We start from the raw sequence: 25,115 nt of genomic DNA, 5'->3' as shown, positions 1-25,115 counted from the left end.
CAAAGTTTGATCTTACCAATGTGATGTGTCAAGGCAGAGGCCTGCAGCATCATCATCATCAAGTGCCAGAAAAAGGCATATTCTCTCCATCGACGGTTACACACTGCAGAACGGAACAGATTCGTGATACATCCCGCCTACAAGAACCCCAAGTAACATGGCCATATGCAAGAGTCAAGCGGGCTTGTCGACACCGAGATGTGGCTGCAAAGCTTGCCTTTCTTTGCAGAAACGCAGCATGATGAGTTTTGGGCTTGTGCATTCATTCCTCGGCTTTCTTTTCTCGCGGCTCTTGATGCTGTGATACCCAGTCATTGGTGACCACTCCGGCGAGACTATGGTGTCGCTCCTCTCCAAGGCCCGAGATGCCAGTCGACAAGCTCGATGTTCTCACGACTCGGAAGTGGGATTGTCGTCTTTCTGGCAGTACGCATTCACGGACTCCATCCCCAAGCGGCCAGTTTGGCGGTGATGAGGTCGTCAGGGCCAAGGACGGTGCGAGCTCCGCCTGCGTGTGACGACCGGATGTCATCGTGGCTGGTCAATTGAACGTGGCGTGGCGTGGATTCGAGTTTGGCGCCGTGCGTGCGTACTTCGCCCAGAGTGTGTCGATTGTGCACTCGAGAGATGTGCAGCGTCTTCGTCGGAGTGGAAGCCAACGCTATTGGTCCGGCCCAATCCAGCCCGCCGAGACTGGGGAAGGTAGACGAAGTTTGCCGTCCACCTGTCTCGTCCACCTTTCCCGTCTACCTGTCTCGTCCACTTTTCTCGTCCACTTTTCTCGTCCACTTTTCTCGTCCACTTTTCTCGTCCACTTTTCTCGTCCACCTGTCTCGTCCACCTGTCCTGTCCACCTCGACTTTTCTCCGCCAGCCCATCCCTCGAACGCAATTCACCCACATCGCCTTCATCGCCGCCCATTCCACATCAGCAAAACACTTGGTGCTGGTTTCAACGACCTCGACCCAATTTTCTCGAACGATGATGCCTTGACCGATGCGCAACAGCCGGCGCGACCTGTAGAGCACGGGTCTCAGAAAAGCCGCGACATTGATACCTTCGACCGGCAGCGCCAGAATCGTGGCAGCGCCAGAGCCTTGCGGCATGATGGACGTGATGAACGTGATGGGCGTGAAGAAGGGGGACCGCAACGTTGCCTTGTGGCGGATCAAATAGGACACGCAAGCAGCCCAAACCTCATTCTCCTCCGCCTCCTCCTGGGGACGTGGGGCGAAAATCTATCGCGAAGCTGGATGTCATTGCCTAAGCGCTACTCTGAGTATAAGCCTCCCACATAGCCAGCAAAAGTCTCACGATCACCAACGCTTTCTCCACTTGCAATGCCCATCTTTTTCTCACGTCTTTCCACACTGGCTTTTGCTCGGCCGTCCGCTTTTGGCCAATTCGTAGCTTTGGGGCATGTCATTGGCGAATGTCTTGTTGAAGCACACCTCGTGAAATCGCTGGGTCTCCGTATCGGCTTGTTTCTACGCATTGGAGAACTGCGTGCGTGCTGTAACGCCGATTCAAACTTGAGCACGAATTCAAGCACCTCTTGGCCGAAGCTCATCTCTTGCAAACTCCTCGCCTCGTCGATACAACGAGTTCGTCAACTTTTACAATATGTCGCAAAAGCGAAGGGGGCGACTGAATCTATGAGTACGGTGCATGTATTCTCGCCAAAGTTTGGATCAATAAAGTTGAGGTCACTGGCATAAAAGCAAGATACCTCCAAAGCTACAAGAACCAGTTTTGAATGCCTGCCTGATCAAGCAGGGCACCATTTGCCTGCCAAATCCTTAAAGCGAAGCGAAAGGAATGATAATTTTCCTTCATTATCTCTGCTGATATACCTAAGCAATACAACATGAGGTCCAGACTCCTTCTTCCAATGCTAGCTTCGTGATTTTCGCCTCGCAACGTCTCCGGAAATCGTCATTATCGTCACATAGCTTGACTATGTACGTTCGTGTGTGCTCAATCTGCTCGTTGGCTCGCGTGTTGCGGTCTTCGGGAGGAACCAGGGCGAGGCGGGACGTAGGAGCTGACATTGCTAGTGTTTTGCAATTTGACCCAGCGGGTTGGTAGTGTTTGCATGCAGAAGATGGGGGATTTCTCAAAGAAGTCTTCTGCTGAGTTGTGTTGAGCCTTAGAGAACCTATTTTCATGCTTAGTCGGTGGTCATCGGTTGTCGGCGGTCACTTGCGCATGCTGCTGGAGTCTGACTTCTTCTTGTGATTAAGCGCATGTAGACGACGGGCGACCAGAGCAAGGTAGTCATCACTCGGGTTCTTCGACTCGTCGATCAAATTCAACAAGCCCTCCTTGCTGCATTCGATGCGACGCTCATGCTCGGCCTTTGCCATGTCTGGGTCTGGGCGTTGATGACGGGGAGTAGGTCTTGACAGCACTGCAAGGCCCTGATTGGGGTCGGCATCTTCGATTCGATGGTCTCGGGCTGGCATTCGAACTGGTACTCTGCCATGGTCTTGATCTGGGCGTCGATGGCGAAGAGCTGGTCTTCACAGCGCATGATGGCTCGGTACAAGGCCCGCTTGGGTCGGCATCTTCGATTCGACAGTCTCGGGCTGGCATTCGCACTGGTAGTCTGGCATAGTCTTGATTTGGGCGTCGATGGCGAAGAGCTGGTCTTCACAGCGCATGATGGCTCGGTACGAGGCCCGCTTAGGTCGGCATCTTCGATTCGACAGTCTCGGGCTGGCATTCGCACTGGTACTCTGCCATGGTCTTGATCTGGGCGTCAATGGCGAGGAGCTGGTCTTCACAGCGCATAATGACTCGGTGCAAGGCCTGCTCGGGTCGGCATCTTCGGGTTGATGATCTCGCGCCGGCCTTCCAACTGGTAGTGTGCCATGGTCTTGATCGGGGCCTGAATCCCCGGGAGCTGGTCCTGTAGCGCGTGATGGCCGGGTACAAGGCTTGCTTGGGGTTGACATCTTCGAGTGGATGGTCTCGCGCCGGCAAGGGTAGGGCTGGTGGCAGCTCAACCGTGCGCCACGCCTTCGATGTGGGAGCCATGCCAGTAGACACTGCAGCAAGAGTAGCAGTCATGCATTTCAGGAAGTCATCCATATCGTTGTGGTCTAGGCCAACTGCTTCGGGGAATGGTCCAAGTGAGCATTCGGCTGGAGGTATTACATCAATAGGGTGTCGTTTCGGAATTGACAAGCGCGGCAGCTAGATGAGACTTGATCAAAATGGTGAGATGTGTTCAGCAGGCTCGTAGATGACACAGTTGGAGGCAGTACTGTGGGCGCCATAGGCTTCGACGAGCGTTCCAGACCGGCCAAAGCCAAGCTGTTTGATCCTGGGAGGATGAGCAGGATCATGTCTGGGTACATGGGACTTCCTCTGTGCGTGATGCGGCACAACTCAGAGCGATCAGCAGCATTGTGCGCGATGTCATGCAAAAACAATGATAAGAAGCGTTGTCGCGAGCGACAGAGTTCATGCGATGGCAGCCGAAAGTCGACACAACGCCATCGCCGGTGCGCGTATGACCGGGCTCGGTTTCGAGGGCAGGAGAATGCTCGCGAAGGTAGTGTTGCCTGCGAATATGTGATGCCATGTCACTGGCGTTTCGTCTCGCCATATCTAAGTTGGTGATGGGGTTGGTGATGGCGGCGGGAGTCATTTCGGGAAGTTCGATGGTGAAGTCGGCAGCAACATCTGCGATTGTAGGCCGCCCGAAGAGGGAATGGTCCAATCACCATCACCTCTGCAAATCAGAGTCTTGTCGTTGTTGTTGATTTTCGGAGTACCATTCCTTCCTCCATTTTCTCGAAAAGGTTGAAAGTTGTGACGATGGCTTCTCTCCATAGATGATCAAGTGTCTGGCGATGCCCGCCCATCTCCACGAAACTCTCCTTGCCGCTCTTGACTTGGTCTTGATGCGTCCTGCTCGATGTCATTATTCGAGATAACTTGGTTTTGATGCGTCTGCCTCATTGTCATTGTTCGTGATTTGCTGTTTTCCCGCACGCCTGACTAAGACCATGTCAAATCGCTCCTCGGCCAACTGCCTTGCACGAGGGCAGTCGGCAGGCCGCCACTCAGTGTTACGTTGATTTTGCGTCTGGAATCTCGCGCTTCATCCAAAAGTTGCATGGCCGGCCTCGCTGAAGAGTGGCAACTTTCCCTCCAGGCCACTGGTATAAGCAGAACTCTGGATGGCGGCCAGATTGTGTAGATGGATGAGAAAGTGGACACTGTCGAAACCCGCTCTTGAAAATACAGCGTTGAGCTGCAGTCCGCACAGGGCCGGCAAGTGGGGACATGATTGCTGACTTTGAAGGCCACGAATGTGAGTGCGAATGTTCTTTCGTATCGGGTTCCTGTGCGGGTTGTCGTACGAGGTGGCGAAGGCTTTCAGGTCTTTGATTGTGCAGCTTGTGTTGGAGTTGGCCCATGCTCGTCTATGGCGTCTCTTGGTCTTGTAGAAGCATAGCCTGAGGTTTCTTGAAGCTCGTCCTGGACGGATCGAGTACCGCCGCTGTCCTGTGCGTCGTCCGTGCCTGGTGTCGCTGTCTTTACATTGTTCATGCCGGTGCGCGCGCGTGAAGCCTTGGTCTTGGGCGTGACCAAGATCGCGCCATCTGTGCTGCGTATGGATGGATGGAGATTTGCTTTCCGCGTTCGCCCGGTGGATGTGTGCGCCATGGTTCTATTACACAGTGAAGGTCAGCACGACGATGTTTCTCTCCACTACCGGAAGCGAGGAATGTCTGAATTAGTCTCACCTCTCCATCGACGAAAAGGAGGCAGCTTTTTTTGATGAGTGACATGTCTGATTTCGCTCTGGCGGTTGACTGTGTCATATCTCTGCCGCACCGGTCAGCTGTTCAGGCTCTTCTCCCTGCTCCTGCTCGAGCATGGCCTCTCACATTCACCCAAATCATGCTCCTGCATTGCCGCATGCTATGGACTTCCGTCCTTTCCTCCTGCTGAGACACCGACCTGCAACCATCTCATACATGCTATTGTCGAATTTCACGGGCCATAGGGCGAGAGATCGACGTGACACCCAGACATTTCCCTACTCTTCTCGCCTGTCTTCGGAGTCGTACGATGCTGGGCTATGGCGTGACTGTGTGCTTCGACCTCAAGAGATCGGAGATGGGCCTCGGTGCTGCGTGTTGCCGGTGAGAGAGAAGGATTATGGTGAATGCACATAGACGGAAGATGGAGTGGACGTCGAGCGATGGTGGCCGCTGATATGTACAGCGTCTGAGGGCATCGAGGTGGAAATGAGAACCTGCGGCCGGCGAGATTCAGTGGGAAGTGCTCAGACGCTGTGAGAAAGAAGTCCTGCTGCATTCGACCAATACGTGGGCATCGCGGCCGACCCCAGCATCCCCGAGTCGCCGAACTGCGTACACTTCCGCATCTCCGCATCTCCAAAACAAGACACATTCATTGATCCCACTTCGCTTCCAACATTCCCAAAGACCCGCCACCACCAAGAATCGACCTTCTTCATACTCGCGCGCTCGCTGCGAGGAACTTGTGTCTTGACCTCCAAATCTCCGGATCAGCTCCACGCCCATTGCTCGTTTTGCCGCCTTTCCACCATGATCAATGTTCCCTTTCCACCTCGTGACGAAGAAAGAGCAAGGCATCATCGCAGTGGCGGGAGAGTCCGCTCGTGGGCTGCTTCATTCATCAGCCGGATCACAAAGGCAGGCATAGCGTGATTCTGACCGAGACATGCGCCGGCTCATAAAGCAGAGAGCCGAGGAGCTCGAGGTCCGCAGGCGAGAAGAAGCTTTGTGAGACACTTCCCCGAACGCACATCTCATCCCTCTCTTGCGTCCTCCCGTAGATTGAGCTCCGCGCGATGTCACGCTCGTCGGACAGGCAGCAGACGCCTCGTCATGGGTTTGGTAGGTGGCCTCCCTTGAGACCCTCACAGGTGGAAAGACTGCGTCAAAAGCTACCATTGCGAATGTGCTCGCACCTTGACGTTGGCGTAGGGACTTGACTGAACCTCGCAATGGAATCACAATCGATTGATCTGGAATCAGGTCGAGGACGTCAATGAATGGATTCAGACGCTTCCTCCGATCCTTCAGGGCAGTCAAAAGCATATCGAATGGCGTCAGCCATCGGATATTCTACCCCAGCACTTCCTCCGCCATGGTCGCTGGAATCGCCCTATACCGCTGGACTTGCTCTGACTCATACTGCTGCTGCGACTCTGCCTCACCCTCGAATCTCCTCGTGCGATGCTACAATCCTCACAAGCTTCATCAAGTGCTTCTGGAGAGCAAGTCCTTCTTCGACAACTGCTCTCCTGCTCCGACAGCTGCTCAAACTTGCTCATTCGACTGCGCTGCTTTACAAACGAGTCGTAATGCCATAATGCTCCCGAGCTCCATCTGCTGCTTCTACAAGGTCAAGTCCCTCGGACATTTGCTCTCCTTCTCCAGCTGCTCTTCGTTACTGCACAAACCTGCTCCTTCAACTGCGCTGCTCATGATCAAACACCTGCAGCCACATCAACCTGCTCTTCTGGGCTCCTGAGCTCTTCCTTATCACGTCGATTTTACTCAGCTCCATGGCCGACTCCGCTGGAAAGATTGCTGCCGCCGCACTGCTGCTTTGAAGTGGTGGCAAGCTCTCCACCGAATGCTGAAACCTGGCAACCTGGCGTCTGACCCAATGCCGAGAAAATCTCGAAAAAGTCAGAACTGATGCTCGCTCTTCATCGTAGAGACCTTGTCGACTGCTCTTCGCGGCCGAGGACTTCTTTTCGAGTGCTTGGGGAGCTCTGGCCTGAACAAATTTGCTGTTCGCTCCTTGTGGTTGGAAGCTCTCTACGACTCCTCAAACCTTGCTCGATACCAAGTCCTTGCAAGACTCCAATCTATGCTCGCTCCTGATGCTCAAACGCTTCTTGCTGACTGCTCAAGATATCCTGCTCCCGGACTGGAACCTCCTTGCATCCTGTTTTGCTGTCCGGCAAATGCTGCATCTCGATCATGGGCAGTTTGCGCACTGCTGCTTTGCTTTTATCACGCAGTCTTCCGCCGTGGGTACTCTGCTGCTTCCCAATCGGATACTTCAGACATTGACATTGCCTATTGACCATTCTAGCAAACTCTCTCTCTCAGACTGCTCCGCTGATCGTATCGCCGAGCCTGCATTCGGACCTCTTCTTCAATATGGTACATCAGACATTACCAGTCGGCCTTTCCAGCAAAATTTGCCTCTCTCGGACTGCTGTTTGTCAATGGGATGCTTCCGCCATTGCCAAACGGCCTTTCCGGCAAATGCTCTTTCCTTCGGACTGCTGCTTGTTGATCGGATGCTCTAGAAGCAAAGGACCTTTCCCGCAAAAGCTCTCTTCGGACTGCTGCGCTGATTGCATCGCATCACCTTCATTCGGAGATGCGCTGCTGCTCTTCAATCTGGTGCTTTGGTCCCTTGCCGAAGGTCCTTTCCCGCAAATCCCATCGGCTTATCACAATCACTCTGCGGGCTTGCTGCGCTGACATCCTCATGGCCTATGGTCCAAATCTGCTTGCCAACGGATTCGCTGCTTCGCCACTGCTTCATTCTCGGGAGCTGGAGAGATCGGCAACTTCTCTGCTGCTTCTTGTGGACGACGCCTTCATGCTCAAAGATTCTGCACTTCGTTAAACGCTCAGCTGCTTAACATCAGTTTCCACCACCGCTTGATTCAAGGCCTGGCCGACTTCACTGCTCCTCATCGTCATCCGCACATCCATGCTTAAGGATACTGCACTTCGTCAACTGCTCTCCTAATCAAATTCAGTTTCCACAAGGGCGTGTTCAAAGATTAGTCAACATTACTGCTCCTTATTATTATCCGTGCCTTCTCCCTCGAAGATCCCGAACTTTCTCAACTCCTGTACTGCTCAAAATCAGCTTCCACAGCCGCTACTCAAACCCAGTTTCCACAACTACGTGGTTCAAAGATTGGCCAACATTACCGCTTCCCCTCGTCTTCCGCGCTTTCACGCTCGAAGATTCTATAGGTCGTCAGCTGCTCTGCTGGTCAAATCTACGTCTGAAGAAGCCGTGGTTCATGGTCTGGCCAAACTGACGGCTGCTCCTCGTCATCTGCACCTTTACGCTCGAAAATGCTGCAGCCAGTCAACTGCCCCGCGGCAAACCCAGTTTCTACAGCCACGTCTTTCAAAGACGGGCAACATTACCGCCTCGCCTCGTCATCCGCGCTTTCTCACCAGAGGATTCTACAGGCCGTCAACTTTTCCGCTGGTCAAATCTACGTCTAACGAGGCCGTGGTTTATGGTCTGGCCAAAATGACTGCTGTTCCTCGTCATCCGCGCCTTCATGCTCAAGAATACTGTACTTCATTAACAACTCCGCTGCTCAAATCTACCACTGACGAGGCCGAGGTTCATGGTCTGGGCAAAGTCACTGCTCCTGATCCTGTAATACCCTGGACTTTTGACGATGTTCAGCTGTCTGCTTTCGGACGCTGCGTCAATACCCAGGACTGTACCGGAGAACGACATGCTTTTCTCTTCGCCTACAGGAGTCAACTGTGTGCAGTCGCCAGCGGTTACATTCCCATCGGCTGCCTTCTTGTGCCTTATGGGGACGACGTACGACCCCAAGAGCGTGGGATCACGCTTCACAAGGTTCACGCTTCACAAGAAGCGATATGGTGGGCGGAGCAGACCACATGACACCGTTGCCCAAGCACTCCATAGCGGACGTTGGTCGAAAAGGAGTGAACATCCGAGTGGCTGCAACACGTCTGATAGCTGGTCCAGTCTCGCCGATGCGCCAGTTGTTGTACCACTATCCGTGGGTATCTTTGGCGCCTCTCTTGAGCATAAGCAAGACCGTTGGAAGTGGATTTTCGAATTCAGGCCTGATTTTCTTCATCAAGAATGACATGGAGACCAATGGCACGAAGGGTGATAGTATAGATCAAGGCTGATGGCACGAAGGCTGATAACACGGAGGCTGATGGCATGAAAGCTGGTGGCATGAAAGCTGATGGCATGGAGGCTGATGGCATGGAGGCTGATGGCAAGAAGGCTGGTGGCATAAAGGCTGACAGCATGGGGGCTGGTGGCATGAAGGCTCACAGCATAAAGGCTGGTGGCATGAAGGCTGGTGGCACGAAGGCTCATAGCATAAATGAAGGCTGATGGGGTGGAGGATGATGGGGTAAAGGCTCATTGCATGAAGGCTCAAGGCGTAGGACTCGCGTTGCCACGGAGCTGCAAAACATCCCAAGGACATCGATCTCCAGAATAGATACAAATGGCTGGCCGCTGGAAGCCAAACAACGTCAGGCCGTACTCCAAGACGCCGCCATCGCAACTCTTCAAGCTGAACATCCGGGCAGCAACAAAGTCCCAGACCTTGCAGCACACGAAGCACACCCAAGCGAATGAACTTCCTGGAGCCGAACGCGCTGCTCGAGCGAGCGTCTTTGCCGCCGAGTATGATATCCAAGATGGCTCCCAGCGCGGATGACACCTCTGGCACGGATTCCTGTTACGACTCCATATCTACCGACTGACTCTGTGCCTTGTACCAACAGCTTCGGGCGTGTCCGCAAGTTTGTGCAATTATACCAACATTCAGCTGCAGGAACCGTGGGGAAGACGATTCGCGCCTTATGGTATTCCAGCCTGCGAGTGACATTTGTCTCACGCCCTTCTTTCGTCGAGCAATGGCGGAAGCTTGCAAGGTTTGAAGGCTGCAAGCGGGCACAAGAATGTATGCATTGAGACAGGACGCGAGCAGTGGAGGAAGCAAGCTTAGGCATGAATCTCAAAAGGTGTTCCGAAGTTTCGATCGGGGCCTCGTCTTGAATTTCGTCGATTGTCGTCGAGTTCCTGCGGGAAGTCGCACCGGCTGCAGAAGAAATCGATATGCACCATCCACGCAAGTCTTCGATACAGTGGTCCCGTACGTTACGCATTTCAGTCGATGGGAAGGAAGCACTTGAAAGCATGAATGCAATTGTTGGACATAATCACAAAAGCTGCAACTACGATTCCGATACCCGAACAATCCCACTCCGCAAGACGTAGAACTATAACGGTCGAGCGTAGAGAAGAGGTCCTTTCGTAAGAATATCGGGCTCAGTCTTAATCCCAATCCCAATTTCATCCCATCTCAACTCTCCAGCTTCCCTTGCCTTCGCTATAATCCCATACACAACCATCCCGCTACCTTGGTCGTCACGACTCAGAATCAGATTCAGACTCGTGCAGAGTGCAGAGTGCAGTAAGGATCAAAGGCAGACCTTTCCATCGCTTCATTCTGTTGAAACTGAACTGTGCATACCGTACCTCATTTGCAATGGGCTGTAAAACACCACCAAACCACATTCCATCGCCACGATTCTTGTACACTTCCAGCGGGAACACTGAAAACCAAAGAAGGCGAAGATCCAAAGGGAATGTGCTCTCAAGTCTGTGGGCGGGGGCCAGGTAAGTTTCAGGTTTGGGTTGATTCTTGTGGCCCGAGATTGAAATTGAGATTCAGATTCAGATTGAGATTGCAGTAGGTAATTCATTGCTTTGGTATACATACACACTCGAAGCATGGCTGTCGATTCTTCTGACTCTCACAGCTTCGTAGCCAGCACGCATTTCCATGGTCTTCTCGCCACCATCCATCATTGTCATGCCCTTGCACGCGTGCTCACTCTCGCCAATATCAGTAGTGTTTGCATCATGATTGTCATCATCATCATCATCACCCTCCGCATGAACGCCATTGCCATTCCTCGCACGCAATGAGCTCATTCCCGAACATCGTCCACCATGTAAGCTCCAATCTCCTCCGCCAGATCTGCCCATGCTCGCCGATACGCGGCAATCTTCCGCACGACTTCAGTGATCTGATCCTGGTACTGACAAATGTTGTTGGCAAGGGCTCTCATCATGCTCTCCCTTCTCTTCCGTACAGCAGCAACGGCTGGGTCGATCCTGTTTTGCGCAAGAGCCGATATCTTCGTATCCACTTCACGCATTGATTGGAGCAGCGTCTGGTGGGCTTCACCGGAACCGAGTGTGGGAAGTAGCCTCTCATAGGTCTCCTTCAGACGGCGAAGACTGACGAGCTCCTGTTCCACTCCTTCTGCTGCTCCTGCTTCTTCGTCGTTGTCGGGGTCGGCTTCGACAAGGTTGCGCAAGCGTTCGCGGATGATTTCGGACTGCCGCTTGGTGCGCTTCAGGCGGCCGAGAAGGTGTACCCACGAGTCCATCGCTGCAAAGATTGACTCCCGACTGAAGATGGCAGTGGGTGCCGACCGAACGGGACCCTCGATTGCGTTCTCTGGATTGCTGGAGAGTGCAGGTACGTAGATATCGAAGATGTCTCGTGGAGGAGTCGCAGCCTGCGCTGCGGACATATGAAGGCACTGACGCCATACGTCCAAGTCTTCCACCTCCTGCATTCTGTCCACAACTAGCTCTTGAACGGCGGTGATGGCGATCCGCGTGCCTGTATCGGCAGCCATGTGGTCGGCAAGCGGGAGGAACTGAGGCATAGGCAGTGGCGGCGGAGGGGTGGAGGACGCGAGCTGCGCGTGGAGAGACGAGAAGAGCGAGACGTCGCGGGTTGATGTTTCGTGGGGAGCGCGTACGTAGACATCGACCTTGTCTGCAGTGATGACGGCGAGTGCGCGGTCGTCTTGTTCGTCAGCGGCATTCGTAGCGGGAAGGACAGCCAGTATTCGGTCGGCGGTCTTGATGGCGGCCTCAACGCGTCTCTCGTCAAGAAAGCTCTGCATTGGTGACTGCGACGACGCGGGCACTGGCGAGAAGAGGTCCAGCCATGGCTGCAACGACAGTCCTGTCGTGTTGTGAAGGGCCGAGATGGTCGTGCGTGCTCGCTTGACACGTCGTGCTTCAGACATACTGGACTTGGCGGACTTTGCGGGAGTTTTGAGACGTGTCGGTAAGGGTAGCGGTAGAAAGGAAGGTGAAGGCGATGGTGAAGGCGCGTCGTTGCCGGGCGGAAAGCCAGGACCAGCGGTGTCGTTGTCGCCGGAATCTTCTTGATTGTCTCCAGAAGGCGTGCGCGGCGTGGACGGACGCTTGGGGCTAAGGACGGACTCGTCGTTGGTCGGGAATTGGTCGTCAATGTCGTCGTTGAAACCATTCAAGGAGGAGCGAGGGTCTGAATTGCCAGAAAGCCGGAGTTCCCGCCCGCCCCGCCCCGCTTCCGGCGACCGACTCCCGCTTCTGCTTGCACTCGGATTCGTGCGAAGGCGTTCTGGAAGGCGGCCTTTGCTGCCATTTTGCTCATCATTGCAATTTGGCCCATCGTGTCCATTTGCCTCATCATTGCAATTCAGCCCATCATTGCAATTCGGCCCATCATCGCTATTCAACCCATCATCATCATAACCATTCGACTCACCAGTGCCAGTGCTGCGCTGATCATTGTCATCATTCTCGCTGCTGGATCCGTCTTCGTCATTGTCGCTGTCCTCATGTTGCCCTTCAGAGCTGCCGTCTCCAGCCGCAGCGCCTGTCTCAGCACCATTTCTCTGGCCTTCTGGTCTCTCGTTGTCGTCGTCTTCGTCTTGTCCTTCACACCTGCCAGCTCCATCTCCAGCTGCAGCGCCTGCAGCAGGCCCATGTCCCTGGGTTTCTGGCGTCTCGCCCTCGCTGTCCACACTCTCACCGCCTGTCTTGTCTTTGGCTTTGGCTTTCACCTTCTGCCATCTCGTAGTCCTGCCATCTTCCTTCTTCTCCTCCCCCAACACATCCCTCCTCCGATTCCCAATCATTTCCAAACTCCTCCCCTCCCTGCCCGCTATCCACGCCTCAATTGCAGCTCTGATATCACCAATAACCCACGCCTTCTTCCGATTCCTGGCGTGGGTTCTCTGCTCCTCCAACATCCTGTAGTCCGTCCCCAAGAACCTCTGCGCCCGAGCGTCATTGAGCAATACCATCGCTCGCCTGAAATCCTTCTCTCCATCCGAAAGGTCCCGCAGACCGCCTGCGAATTTGTATCCTGGAAAATCTCCATTGTAACTGAAAAAGCACCAGATGGTCAAGTGATCCCGTCTCCATGGTGGCTTTTGAAGTGCGCGATAATGCGCTTGAGCTTGCTTGCTGCATGCTTGGAATTTCCCTTCCACCAGCGATACAAGCGCATCGTTCAGATCGGGCGCGTTCTGACGTAGGTATGGCTGAACCGTTGAGTGTATGCGGTCTGCCGTGATGTGCTCATGGTATGCTTCTCGGAAGAGCTCGAGCGCCTTGTCGGGGTTTGTCGTGATGTGTTCTTCGATCGAGCGAGAGTAGGAGGCGAGCGTGGTTTGTGCGTTCATGTCGGGTAGTGGCGGCGGTCCAGCTGGCGGTTGTGCAGCGTTTGATCGTGGTCGTGGTGCCGCAGAGACTGTCGATTTACGGGTCCTTGCCATAGCTTTGCAATGTAGCAGAGGTGATGCGTCAGCGGGCGCGCGGGCGAGACTTTGTTTGCGTGAACAATGCGCGGAGGCATAAGCTGCTCAGAGGAGTATGCGCTCGGGTATCGTAGGTGCGCGGCACACCAATTCATGCGATATGAAGCTGTTGTCGCTGTGTACTGAATGTCCACCAAGCGGAGAATGCGCGGCGCGTTCGGGAATCGTTGCGTAGCAACTTGAAGGTACGCCCAAACTGTTAGCCGACCCCGGACTCGGCTTTACAACAGCCGCCCAAAACGTCAGAGCCCCACCAAGCCTGTCTAAAATGTCAGCAAGTCGCAGCGCAATGACCAGAACTGATCAATGGAGCTACTTGACACCGCACAACTATCTTGCCCGTTACAGAGTTCTATTGAAATTTGGCCGACGTACGGGAGCTCGGTGCGATAATTGCGACCGAACTGCTAGACCTACACTGTCGAGCGTCGGTAAAATGAGTGAAAATTGTCAGTCTCACCGTGAACCCCGCAAAAGTGTGTCCAAATTGTCAGCGAACACCGAGACCAGGTGCTAAGAGCGTTGCATCGGGAAAAGTGTGCCGAAACTGTCAGCTAGCACTGCGACTCGGCGCGAAATTGCATCCAAACCGTCCTATCTTGATGATTTTGAGAACATATATACGCAGAATGCATGGTTTCCATGTCGTCCACATCGTCGCGACGTGTAGAATAGGAACCTACCATCCGCCCTTCGGCGTGCAAATTGCGCTCCGTACTTTACCAAGAAGTGGGCGCCCGAGCTGATGGGGAAAGTGTGTCCAAATTGTCAGCGTCGCCCGCTCCCCCGGCACCCCGCGTCAAAGACGCGTCCGGCCTGTCAAAACCTCGAACCCCTACCCCAGCATGTCTGAAGGGATACATCTCGGAACCCAATGCATTTGAATAAACAACTGATTCTGTGCACATTCGTCTGTTCCAGAGGTTTTCGCTGTCCCGGGAAGCGGAGAAGGATACTCCAAGGCTGCTGACAGTTTGGACCATCCTGCAATCCAAGAGGCGCGACTGACATTTTGGACATCCTCTGCAAAATCCATAAGTGACAGCATACTTCCGCCGGACAAAGCCTGTATCATTTCCCTCGCGGCTACTGTGTGAGCAAGCGACTCTCTCAAAAAGGCTCTACAGAAAGCAGGCTACGGGCCTCAGTTTGCGATAGGCACAGCGACATGACCGCGCACCGTGCGCCATGTCCGGACAACCAGACCTCGATCAGTCGACTTCAACAGTCGCTGCTTCATACGCGCTCTCTGGACTCCGCATAACTCGCAAGGCCTCGACAGTTAAGTACCACAGCATCTCCGAATTCTCCCGCCAGCCTTCTCCCTCTCCTCTCTTACAGCACGCGTTCTCTCGTAGTTTGATCGACCACATCCCGACTTTGCACCGGCGACGCACCGTTCTGTTTCTCAAACTCCGCTGCATAGCGCCCGACCGCAACATGCACCAGGTCAAAGAGTCTTTAACACCAGTCAGCAATAATGACCGGAGGATTCCCTCTCTTCGCCTCCGCAGCCATAATGGCTTCTCGCACAACCAGGCACCTCCGCCGAACAGTGACTCTCCACCTCCTCACTCGGACGACGACATGCTCCAGCAGTACACGCCGCTGTCAGCACTCGACAAGCTGGAGCGTATCCGCCTCAGTATCTCATCTCGCTGCAGGAGTCAGGCTACTAGGGTTATGATGAATGCTGTGCAAAACCAAGACAGCAACGCAAGAGCGAGCAAGGCGACGGCCTTTTCTATACACACCTCGGACAAGCTGCGCGCTTGCAGGTCAACCAACACCCTCCAGAAGCCAAGCGGACTGCTGACATGGGTCCTGGAGGTGCTGGAGAAGACTGTTGGTGCTCCCAAAAGCACTGAAGCGCTGCATTCCCGGTCGGTCCGCAGCGTTCGGTAAAGACAACAACTTTTCACCCTCAACATTCAGCGACGACACCGGCTGTTCAGCCACCTCCAACACCTCATACTGAGACACTTCCGTACGAGAAGGACGACCTCATCCCTCTGGCTTCGGGGAAGAGTCCTCCCAAGAAGAGGAAGAAGCCACGACAAGTTGACGCTTATCCACGCCTCATCAGCAAGGCTACCTCGCAGATGAAAAAGCAATGAAAGACGTTCTGGATACACCGAACAATGAGCCTGTCGAGCCGATGATGATGAGCAAACAGTATGCTTTCTCCTCTGAACTTCCACGATCTCGGCTCAATGACGATGGCGCTCGTTTCTACTGGCATTACTGAGCTTACTGACTCGACAAGATCACGAGCTCGCACGCTTCTGACAATCTCTCCACAGTCTCACCAGAAGGCCCTGCCCGCCATCCCCGACTCCCTTGAATCGGTACTTCGACCCAATTCTCCTCGTCGTACGCCCGGCTACGTGTGGATCGCGTTCAGCTTACATTGTCATGTCCGCCACAAGGTGCGTCTTGCAAATCCGCAGCTGCACTGGGTGTTGTCTGCTGAAGATATGATCTGACTGTGACTGCATTTCCTACTCCTAGACAACCGAAGTTCCAAGCCCGAGCCAGCTGAAAGACAACGCAGTGAAGCAGACCGCCGTGTCGTACGCTGTGGTCCTCCATTCGAGCTACACTCCCTCAAAATACGCAATCACCTGCTCCATGCGAGGCCCCGGGCCCTCGGCGGATCTCGCACCTCGTCGAATACACAGTTTTCATGCCCTCACAAGAACCTCCGCAGCCTCCGCAGCACGTACCACCATGAGAATTGGCGAGCAGTGAACCGAGAGCACGCACTTAATAGGTCTTTCTTCGCCTCTTGTTTAAACACTGCCACTCGACACATCTCTATCTAAATCAAGCGTTGGCGCAAGTCTCGCACGTACAGAACCTTCTACCTTCGTCAATCTGGATAGGATTGCAACAACGACGCGATCCCAGCCAAAGAGCAATACTGAAAGCGCCCAATCTCATGTTCAAGAGCCAGGTTTGGGACTGGAGCCTGCGCGGCCTCGGACTTTGGAACAGTCTTTGCGGTGTGTCGCAGTTTCGACTTCCCTCTGCCCCAGTACCAAGCACTCAACACATACCCTACACAATATCTTTGCTCGCACAACGACTACCCCTTACAACGCACTGCGTAGCACATTTGGTTCTCACCTGGGTCGTAGCAAAGTTCTTTGGTCAGACTGCTGCTATCCTTGCGCCGCAGAATCGCCACATCAGGTGCAAGATGTATCGCAAGGATCGTGGATAGTAGATCGTGGATCGTGGATCGTGGATCGTGGATCGTGGATCGTGGATCGTGGATCGTGGATCGTGGATCGTGGATCGTGGATCGTAGACACCGGGGCGCCTGGTGTCCATCTTGCTGCCTATCATCCCACAACCAGCCTGCAGTCCACGCCAGAGTTGGTGTCTACCTTTGGGATCGACACTTACTGCCTTGATGTTGCCGCATACTTCGTTTCGAGGTTCTGCACCACATACCGGTTGCGCCACCTCTCCGGCCGAACATTAGCAGCACATCGCTAAACATCACCCCCAGCACTGCCACCGCAATAGCATTACGCAAACGCGTGCGAGTTATTCACGACGTCAGCGGTGGATCTCATATCAACATCGAGAGTGCGAGTTCCAGCTTCTACATAATTACCAACTACACCAAGCGCACACGGGTTGCAATTGCTCGGGCAGATTTGCCTGATCACGGAAGGTCATGCATCTATCCCATAAAGATACTCAATTCTTCTGGGCTAGATCTCTGTCTTCAACGCAATCTTTGCCCTGGATAGTCCTCCTCAACTACACAATCCCCTAGACCGGCTATACATTCTTCATCTTCTTGCGCAGACCAGCAGACATCTTTGACTTCCCATTCGCCTGAAAATCCACATGCACTTTCTCCCACACGCTGGGCAGACTGGTGGCACGCTCCCAGGTGGAAGCTCCTATGATCACTTTGGTTCTGGTCTAAGCTGAAGGCTCTCCCGAGGTCTACTTTAAAAGATCATGACATTATCCAATCTGGACCTGGAGCTTCTGGAAATCTTGAGGTGGGTTGCTGTCATGACTTCGTAAGAGAGCCCAGACGAGACCGGAAATGTCGGGCATGGGTAGTTTTTCTGGCCTATGGGCGCCTCTCTCGGTGGATCTCAGCTACACGAGGAAGACGCAATGCTTGCCACATTGGGTGCCAGCTCGAAAGGGGTGTGCAATTGGTCAGCTAGCTGCTGTTTGCAAGACCACTGTACACACAGTGCGTCACATTCGAGAAATCAAGCATAGCGTGTCGCCATGGTCTACAAAGCTTCGCATTTCTTCCATTCAACGAGTGCTTTTCATATTCAAATTACAATAGATTGCTGCAACTTGGTGTCTTCCCGCACTATACCGTGCAAATACACTTCACACTTCGATCCAACAGCTTCGCGGTCATAATCACAGGCGGCCTGCACTGCTATCGCGGAGCTTCCTTCCGCTGGAATTGAAGCTGCAAGAGCAATCATGAATGACATCTTAGCCGGAATGCGTGGGACGCTCTAGCGGGAGATGCGAATCAATATGATCTGGTCTGATTCACCAACTGTCGCTATACAGTCGAAGGGTAAGATCGCAAAAAGAAGGGTCAGCGAGTTATGAACAGAATCAAATGTGATCAGGAAGACCGAGAAGCGAGGTCTATCCTATTGTGATCATCGATCGGCCTTCCGACGCAGGAGCAGAAGCAAGAAGCGGCCTCGACAACCAATCCTCGCAAGAACCTCACTACGAGGGTGTGACATGAAATCGATAGGCAGGACCAAAAGGAATTTCAGTTCTCTTGGTTGAGCTCCAAAAGACGTGGACCTTGACGAATTCCCGACTACGGGTCTGCCGTTCTCAGGAATCATGCTACTGCCTTTGGCTGCTTGAGACATAGAGTGCGAAGCCAAAGACTAGCGCGAATCGGTCAAGCTTTATCAATGGCTTTGGGATTGCATCCAAGGCTGCAGCATTGTAGCGTAGGCAACAGCTACTGAAGGCGTTTCTTACGCTTGGCAGATGATGGATCGTGAAAGGATTCGAAACTTCAAGAGCGGAGCTCATTCCTACTTGAGAGCATGAGCAATCTACAGCAATTTCGACCCAGATCTTGTATATTCCAGTTTCTCAATCTCCATGGGATACGATTCACGCCGCATCTCGGGCAGCGCGCGCACACCTTTTGCTGTGCTCGTAGTTTGCACGCTCTTTCCGTTCCGTCTCAAGTTCAACACAACAGGTCTCTATGCCCTCCTCAAATTTTCAGTCAAAGCCTGCTTCTGTGTTCGTCCCATCCTGGCGAGTCTCTTCCATGAACTTTGTTCCGGTATGCGGATTCCTGAATGTATCGTCGCTGTCTGGCTCGAAGTTGGTGGGAAGTTTGGCATACTTTCGGTCGAAGAGGCTAATGTATTTCGCAGAATCGTATGCTGGGCGTAAGGCATCGAGCCTCTGCCTACTCGTGAGCATGTGCCTTTGAGGTTGTGATGACCAATTTGCGCACCAACAGTGCGTGTATCCAGATTCCGGGTGTCTTGATGTTGGATTTGAAGCTTGCGCAAGCAGGTGCTTTGACGATGTGAGCTGTCAGAGGCTGCAATGGGAAGGTCTCTGGCATACCGTTTTCCACCCAATGGTGCCGAATGATCCTGCCATATATGTTGCCTTCTTGAGGCTTCGAGCTGGAGGATCCTTGGATGCATTGATGTCGAGAGTGCGTAGATCGCGCAAGCTGAACTCCTAGTCCAGGATTGATCATAACAGGAGCGACAGAAGAAGGAGCATAGATGCATCTTCCGGGCTTTGGTTTTCCTCACAGTCTCGCGACATGGCCCACCATAACACAGGCTGTGCGCATGCTTGCCCATGTTTAGGAACCACTCCCAGTCCCTATGCTGAAGCACCTGCCTTGGGAACTGACAGTTTCGACATGTTTCCGCATCGTACGCTGAAGGACCTGCCATGAAGCTTGACAATTTGGACCACTTCCTGTCCCATTCATCGAAGGAGCTGCATTGGAAAGTGGCAGTTTGGAGCGGTTCCTGCGTAACACCCTGGGGTTGACAATTTGGACGTACGTAGCGCCCTGAAGCAGCTGCATTGAGAACTGACAGTTTGGGGCACACCCCAGGTTGTGGTGCCGCTTATCGACTCTTAGGAACGACTTCCTGTCCCAACACTGAAGCGCATGTCTTGAAAGCCGGCAATCTGGATTGTGTGAAGCGCCCGGCTTCCGACAATACTTGTACGGAACTCGAAGCCCGCTAAGCCGCAAGATGAGATTGATATCAGACACGATCTTTCGGACGCATAACAGTATGACTTGGAGTGTGTGTCCAGGTGTCAGGGTCCATCACGTGCCTGATGCCTGAGGCTGCAACTGCTGCACTTCATCTTCGGACTTCTATATAGATTAGTCCTTCTTCAATACATTAGTTACATCAAGTAGTTATAAGCCCCCTACGTTTCTAACGCATTCTATACGTTTTCTAATAGTTAATCCGACTACTACGTAGATAGCGCTCGTTACTACAAATTGCGCCGACACTATTATCGTCGCCGCTACCCTCGCCGCCGCCCTCGAGTGTTCTAGCAGGTGCTAGTCCGACTCGAGTCGGCTACCGTTAGTGTTAGCTGTCCGCTATACCGGTTTCTAATATTAGTATTAGCTGTCCGCTATACTAGAATATAGGCGCGCCGTCCGCCGCCTCTTAAGACAAGTCTATAGTCTCTTTCTATATTAACATCGCCGTCGCTGTTTGTAATAGCTCCCCCTACGACTACTAACGCTTACATAAGCAACATCCCTAAGCTAAAGAATAAGGAGAACTATCTAGTATAGGCCTATGCCGCTAAGGGTACCCTTAAAGGTATATAGGTATAGCGCTATATCTAAGGGACCCGCCTAAAGCCTAAAGTCAAGCTGTCGTCTACTAAAACACAGGAGCAATTTAAAGACCGCTAAGATAAATAGGAGGCAAAGGACTAGTTAGCGCGTACGTAGATATTCGCTAACTATATGTCGGAGATTTAGCAGTCGTTACTTAGACTCGATACCTCCTAGGCAGTATAGAGTTATCTATACAAGAAGTATACTAGTAAAGGTGGGTCTACTGAATTCATGCTCTTCTAGGACTATATTACCCTTCGCTACGATAGTAAGGATGTCGAGAAGTTCTATAATAAATATAAGAAGAAGCTCGGTACCTTAAAGGACACTAAATTGGCTATTAGCTAATATTAGGCTGTCTATATATTTATTATACAAATTGCACCGTTCTACGAGTCTTTCGTATAGATGCGCCGAGAGCAAATGCGAGCCTTAGAGTACACTATTGATAACAGCACCCTTAACAACATTATTAGCGCGTTGCTTAATAAGAATGTAGCTTAATTAAACTAGGCCTAGTATAATAGTTTCTTCGGTCTCTAGCGCTAGCAACTACAAGGCAATAGCAATAGTCGAGGTAACTCGAACCGAGGCGGCCGTAGTAGCCGCGGAAACAATAACAATAGCAACGGTCGAGGCTGCGGTAGAAGCAACTAGAATAGTTACTAGTCTAACCGTAAGAAGTGCGCCTATTGTTAGGGATCGCACCCTTCTAACCGCTGCTATAATAAGTACCCTTATCTAAAGGAAGAAGACCGTCTTCGTCGCGAGAAGTAGAAGGCTAAGAAGAAGCAATAGCAGCAGCGTAGACTGACTGCGTAGCAATAACAGTAATAGCCGCTATCTAGTTAGAATAGTGCTTAGGGGCTGTATGCGGCTAATGCCACCCCGGGGGTGTTATTAGACCCAAACTACAATTACGCCTTTACTGTAAGCGCTACTATAGTCACTGTTAGCGACTAGGTTTCTACGGCTCTTACGGCTAGCACTCGTACCACTAATTAGGTTGTTAACTTAGGTACTAGCATGCATATAGTTAATAACCCCTTACTGCTTATTAAATATAAAGGCTGCTACATTCCTATCCGGTTTGGTAGCAACACGAAGCACGCTACGATAGTTAGTATAGCTTGGACTAAGGTTGTTAATGAGCGTAGTATCAGCAACATAAAGCTGTCTAATACGCTATATGTTCTAGGTCTAGTAGCTAACCTTCTGTCTACTAAGAAGCTTGCCGACAAGGGTTGTTTCTACCGAAATGATAAGCGTGTCCTATTTACGATAGTGGAGGGCAATAAGGTCACTGTCGCTTAGACATACCGTAAGAATAGTCTTCCCTACCTCTATATACTAACCTCTAGTCTAGATAGTGAAGTAGTTGCCCTTCTGTCGAAGAAGGGGGTGCCTATAGGCACTATAGATAAGTAGCATCTACGATATGGCTATATTCATTACCGTAAGCTGCTAAGAATAGAATCTGAGGGTTAGATTGTTATTACTAGTACTAAGAAGGACTTCCGCAACTGCATTGCCTGTCGTATGGCTATATTATATAAGGAATACAATCGGCTGCTACGCGTACGACTATCTACGATCTATTACATTGTCTGTATAGATATAGTTACTATCACCAATCCTAGTCTGTTATAGGAGCGCTATTTTACGCTGTTCACGTGCGCTAAGTTAGGCTATCGACACGAGTATACTAGCACGCTTAAGTTAGGGGCTGTAGTGGCTATTAAGGACTATCGTGTATATATCCGTATACAGACTGGTTACTTAATCCCAATCTACCGCCTCGATAGAGGGGGTGAATACGGCGGAAATTAGCTATTAAATTAGGCTCGAGACGAGGGCATTATACTGCAAGTTACTGCACCTTATTTATTAACTTAGAATGGCCTTGCTAAGGTTAGCAATTACATCGTGTATACGACTGCGAGAAAGATAATGCTATAGGCCAACCTTCTAAAGTCTCTGTAGCTATATACTGTTGCCTCCGCTATATAGGTCCTTAATATTATACCTAGAACCCTAAAAGGTCTTAGCCCCTATGCTATTGTAGCTAGGGAGCTTAATTGGTCTCGAAAGCAGCTACGCCTTTAGTACCTTCGAGCCTATAGCTGTACTGCTATTGTCTACGACTATAGTGTAGCTCGTAGTAAGAAGTTTAACGCTCGTAGAAAGCTCGGCAAACTAGTTAGTTATACGAAGGGCTTAGTAGACTCTAGCAAATATATAATCTACTTGTCTAACGAACACAAGGTTGTTGCCTCGAAGGATGTCTAGTTTATTAAGTTAGGGGACGACAAGTTGTCGCTTCTAGAGGGCATAAACCTATACGCCAATCCTAATAACCTAGCTAAGAACGAGTTTGTTCTACTTAAGTCTATTATGCCTGCTTTGTTCAATTCTATAAGCAACGAGGCTCCGTCGCCTGCCGAGACTGCTAGTATAGTCTAGCGGCTTCTAGCTTAGTAAGAAGAACAGCCTAAACAAGGACCTGTATAGGAAATGGCCGATAAGGTCGCTAATCCGTTGCTAATCGATAACGACCTTCTAGACGTTCAACTAGTTCAACTACTAACTTCAAGTAATAAAGATAGCTTTTAGTTAGCCGAGGAAGAGCTAGCATATAATCCAAACGCTAAGAAGGGCGAGCTAGGCTGGTTGCCTAAGTTTGAGCGACCTGCTAAGGCTGTTAGTAATCGTTCTACGCGCAAGATACGGAGCAACAAGTCGGCTCGAGACCTGTTGCGTAGCTATCTAGCTAATTGTAGTGTTAAGCGGTCAACTCGACGTATAATAGCTAACATGCCGATAGCCTATATTAAGGGTTTTATAGCTTCCTATTACATTGCTAAACAGTCTAATAAGCCTAAAGAGACCATTCCTATTCCGAAGAGCTATAAGGAAGCAACTTAGTCGCTATATTAGCTATAGTAGAAGGAAGCTTACGAGGCTGAATACAAGTTACTAATTAACAACTATATATAGGTTTATATATCTCGGTTAGAGGTGCTAGAAGGCAGGAAGGTTGTTCGTAGCCGATAGGTGTTTACTATCAAGCGTAACGCTAATAGCAAGGTGAGCCGGTTTAAGGCTCGTTAGGTCGTCCGTAGTTTTACTTAGGTTAAGGGACAGGACTACGATAAGACCTATGCGGCAGTAGCTAAGCCTTCTACACTGCGAGCGCTGTTTAGCCTAATTGCTTATTACGATCTGGAGGCTAAGCAATACGACATTCTAACAGCCTTCCTTAACGCACTTATTAGTAACAAGCATAAGATCTACGTTAAACAGCTACACGGCTTTAAAGATCGTAGTAGTAAGGGCACGGTTTGCCTGCTGCTAAAGGCCCTATATAGTCTAAAGCAGTCACCAATGCTATAGTATAAAGAGCTTCGGAAGTACTTAAAGAGCCTAGACTTTATTCTAATAATGTCCGACGTCTGTGTATTTAAGCACGTTAGCGGCTCGATTATTGTTATCTACGTCGATAATATAATTATTATCGCCTATAGCCTATTAGCACTAGAAGCTGTTGCTTAGTTGCTAAAGGAGCGCTTTAACATACGAGAACTAGGCGACCTTTACTACTATCTCGGCATGCGCATTATCCGCGACCGTAACAAGCGTACTATCCACGTCGTTTAGGACGCCTACTTAAATAGGCTCTGCGAGAAGTATAGTATACGTAGCCGTATCGGACTAGCTACTCTAATAGCGCCTCGTTACGTTAAGACATCCATTTAACGCGCACCTAAAGGCTATACAGCTAGTGCCGCCTTCAAGACTTAGTATTAGGAGGGTGTTAGTAAAGCCCTCTAGCTAGTAATAATTACTCGGCCGGATGCTTGCTACACTGCCGGCCTATTGTTACGATTTATTTCCAACCCGACCGAGGAGCATTATGCCGCGCTTCTTTAGCTAATTGAGTACCTAGTTAGCACCCTTAGCCGTAGTATGCGTTTCTAAGGTAACCTAAACGAAGACGACCTCAAGTTCGCTAGTTACTATAACGCCTTATAGGCTAATAATCTAGTCACCCGCCGCTCTATAGGCGGCTTCTACTTTACTATTGCAGGCGGACCTCTATTGTATAAGTCCGGCCGCTAAACACTCGTTACACTGTTATTAACTAAAGCTGAGTATGTTCAACTTACTATAGGGGCTAAGGAAGCAGTTGCCTTAGCTCGCTTATTAAAGGAAATTAGTTACAAGGGCTATATTCTTCTAGTTACGCTCTACGAGGACAATTAGTCCGCTATCGCTATTACTAAGTCCACTATTGATAGCCGTACGAAGCATATAGATGCTCGTGTCTACTATATTCGAGAGAAGATTGCTAATAGTACTATTGTCGTCTAATAAGTTAGTATATATAATCAGATAGCCGATGGCTTTACTAAGCCGCTTAACAAGACTAAGCACGGCCGCTTTGTTAAACAACTGAACCTAGTAGATTGTAAGGCCGCTATTAAGAGCGCTACAAAGCCAGCTGCTAAGTACTAAGAAGAAAGGGCCTTTGTTTGCTTTGTCTGTTTGACCTAAGAGTAGTCTAGTTTGTTCACCTGTTTTGTTTAATTACCTAATACCCTCCTGTTTGCTTTGCTAACTAAATAGCTAATGTGTTTGTTTCATTCTATAGCGATATGCACATGCTAAGGGGGTAACTTAGAGTGTGTGTCCAGGTATTAGGGTCTATTACGTGCCTGATGCCTAAGGCTGCAACTGCTGCACTTCATCTTCGGACTTCTATATAGATT

At 51.2% G+C, this 25,115-nt stretch overlaps 7 protein-coding genes across 7 annotated transcripts; 2 read left to right on the top strand and 5 right to left on the bottom strand.

Annotated features, from left to right (window-relative positions):
- Positions 1-434: 434 nt before the first annotated feature.
- MYCFIDRAFT_201000 (uncharacterized protein) lies at positions 435-1,106 on the bottom strand (the record flags this gene model as incomplete). The annotated part of the gene is made up of 2 exons (XM_007934478.1): positions 435-693; positions 751-1,106. 2 exons carry the CDS (start codon positions 1,104-1,106, stop codon positions 435-437), a joined length of 615 nt encoding a protein of 204 aa, XP_007932669.1.
- A 582-nt stretch (positions 1,107-1,688) lies between these two features.
- MYCFIDRAFT_205582 (uncharacterized protein) lies at positions 1,689-2,438 on the bottom strand. Its single transcript, XM_007934477.1, has one exon. The coding sequence runs from the start codon at positions 2,166-2,168 to the stop codon at positions 1,854-1,856; it is 315 nt and encodes a 104-aa protein (XP_007932668.1). The 5' UTR covers positions 2,169-2,438; the 3' UTR covers positions 1,689-1,853.
- A 1,921-nt stretch (positions 2,439-4,359) lies between these two features.
- MYCFIDRAFT_205581 (uncharacterized protein) lies at positions 4,360-5,299 on the bottom strand (the record flags this gene model as incomplete). Its single annotated transcript, XM_007934476.1, has 3 exons — positions 4,905-5,299; positions 4,761-4,842; positions 4,360-4,684 (listed from the first exon to the last, which is right to left on the bottom strand). Coding segments are annotated over exons 2-3 (402 nt in total), but the record flags the coding sequence as incomplete, so codon positions are not given.
- A 1,953-nt stretch (positions 5,300-7,252) lies between these two features.
- Positions 7,253-10,471, top strand: MYCFIDRAFT_180741 (uncharacterized protein; the record flags this gene model as incomplete). The annotated part of the gene is made up of 19 exons (XM_007934475.1): positions 7,253-7,318; positions 7,345-7,657; positions 7,708-7,734; positions 7,759-7,771; positions 7,809-8,474; positions 8,506-8,868; positions 8,907-8,934; positions 8,968-9,091; positions 9,118-9,136; positions 9,167-9,190; positions 9,219-9,378; positions 9,414-9,454; positions 9,483-9,591; positions 9,620-9,666; positions 9,700-9,774; positions 9,821-9,836; positions 9,865-10,061; positions 10,121-10,249; positions 10,279-10,471. 19 exons carry the CDS (start codon positions 7,253-7,255, stop codon positions 10,469-10,471), a joined length of 2,610 nt encoding a protein of 869 aa, XP_007932666.1.
- Positions 10,472-10,524: 53 nt separating this feature from the next.
- MYCFIDRAFT_180740 (uncharacterized protein) lies at positions 10,525-13,421 on the bottom strand (the record flags this gene model as incomplete). The annotated part of the gene is made up of 3 exons (XM_007934474.1): positions 10,525-10,765; positions 10,803-10,840; positions 10,869-13,421. 3 exons carry the CDS (start codon positions 13,419-13,421, stop codon positions 10,525-10,527), a joined length of 2,832 nt encoding a protein of 943 aa, XP_007932665.1.
- A 23-nt stretch (positions 13,422-13,444) lies between these two features.
- On the top strand, positions 13,445-15,441 carry MYCFIDRAFT_180739 (uncharacterized protein; the record flags this gene model as incomplete). The annotated part of the gene is made up of 15 exons (XM_007934473.1): positions 13,445-13,480; positions 13,513-13,580; positions 13,607-13,629; positions 13,667-13,847; positions 13,875-13,883; positions 13,918-13,924; positions 13,958-13,984; positions 14,018-14,192; positions 14,236-14,281; positions 14,319-14,386; positions 14,415-14,556; positions 14,622-14,644; positions 14,668-15,158; positions 15,185-15,293; positions 15,326-15,441. 15 exons carry the CDS (start codon positions 13,445-13,447, stop codon positions 15,439-15,441), a joined length of 1,521 nt encoding a protein of 506 aa, XP_007932664.1.
- A 3,278-nt stretch (positions 15,442-18,719) lies between these two features.
- MYCFIDRAFT_84439 (uncharacterized protein) lies at positions 18,720-19,557 on the bottom strand (the record flags this gene model as incomplete). Its single annotated transcript, XM_007934472.1, has 4 exons — positions 18,720-18,845; positions 19,077-19,196; positions 19,274-19,466; positions 19,535-19,557. The coding sequence occupies 4 exons, from the start codon at positions 19,555-19,557 to the stop codon at positions 18,720-18,722; spliced, it is 462 nt and encodes a 153-aa protein (XP_007932663.1).
- Positions 19,558-25,115: the final 5,558 nt, after the last annotated feature.

Source organism: Pseudocercospora fijiensis, assembly GCF_000340215.1.
Source record: "Pseudocercospora fijiensis CIRAD86 unplaced genomic scaffold MYCFIscaffold_22, whole genome shotgun sequence".
In the NCBI taxonomy this organism is placed as follows: domain Eukaryota; kingdom Fungi; phylum Ascomycota; class Dothideomycetes; order Mycosphaerellales; family Mycosphaerellaceae; genus Pseudocercospora; species Pseudocercospora fijiensis.
The sequence above is the reverse complement of the archived record's forward strand: the minus strand, read 5'-3'. Positions and strand labels throughout refer to the sequence as shown.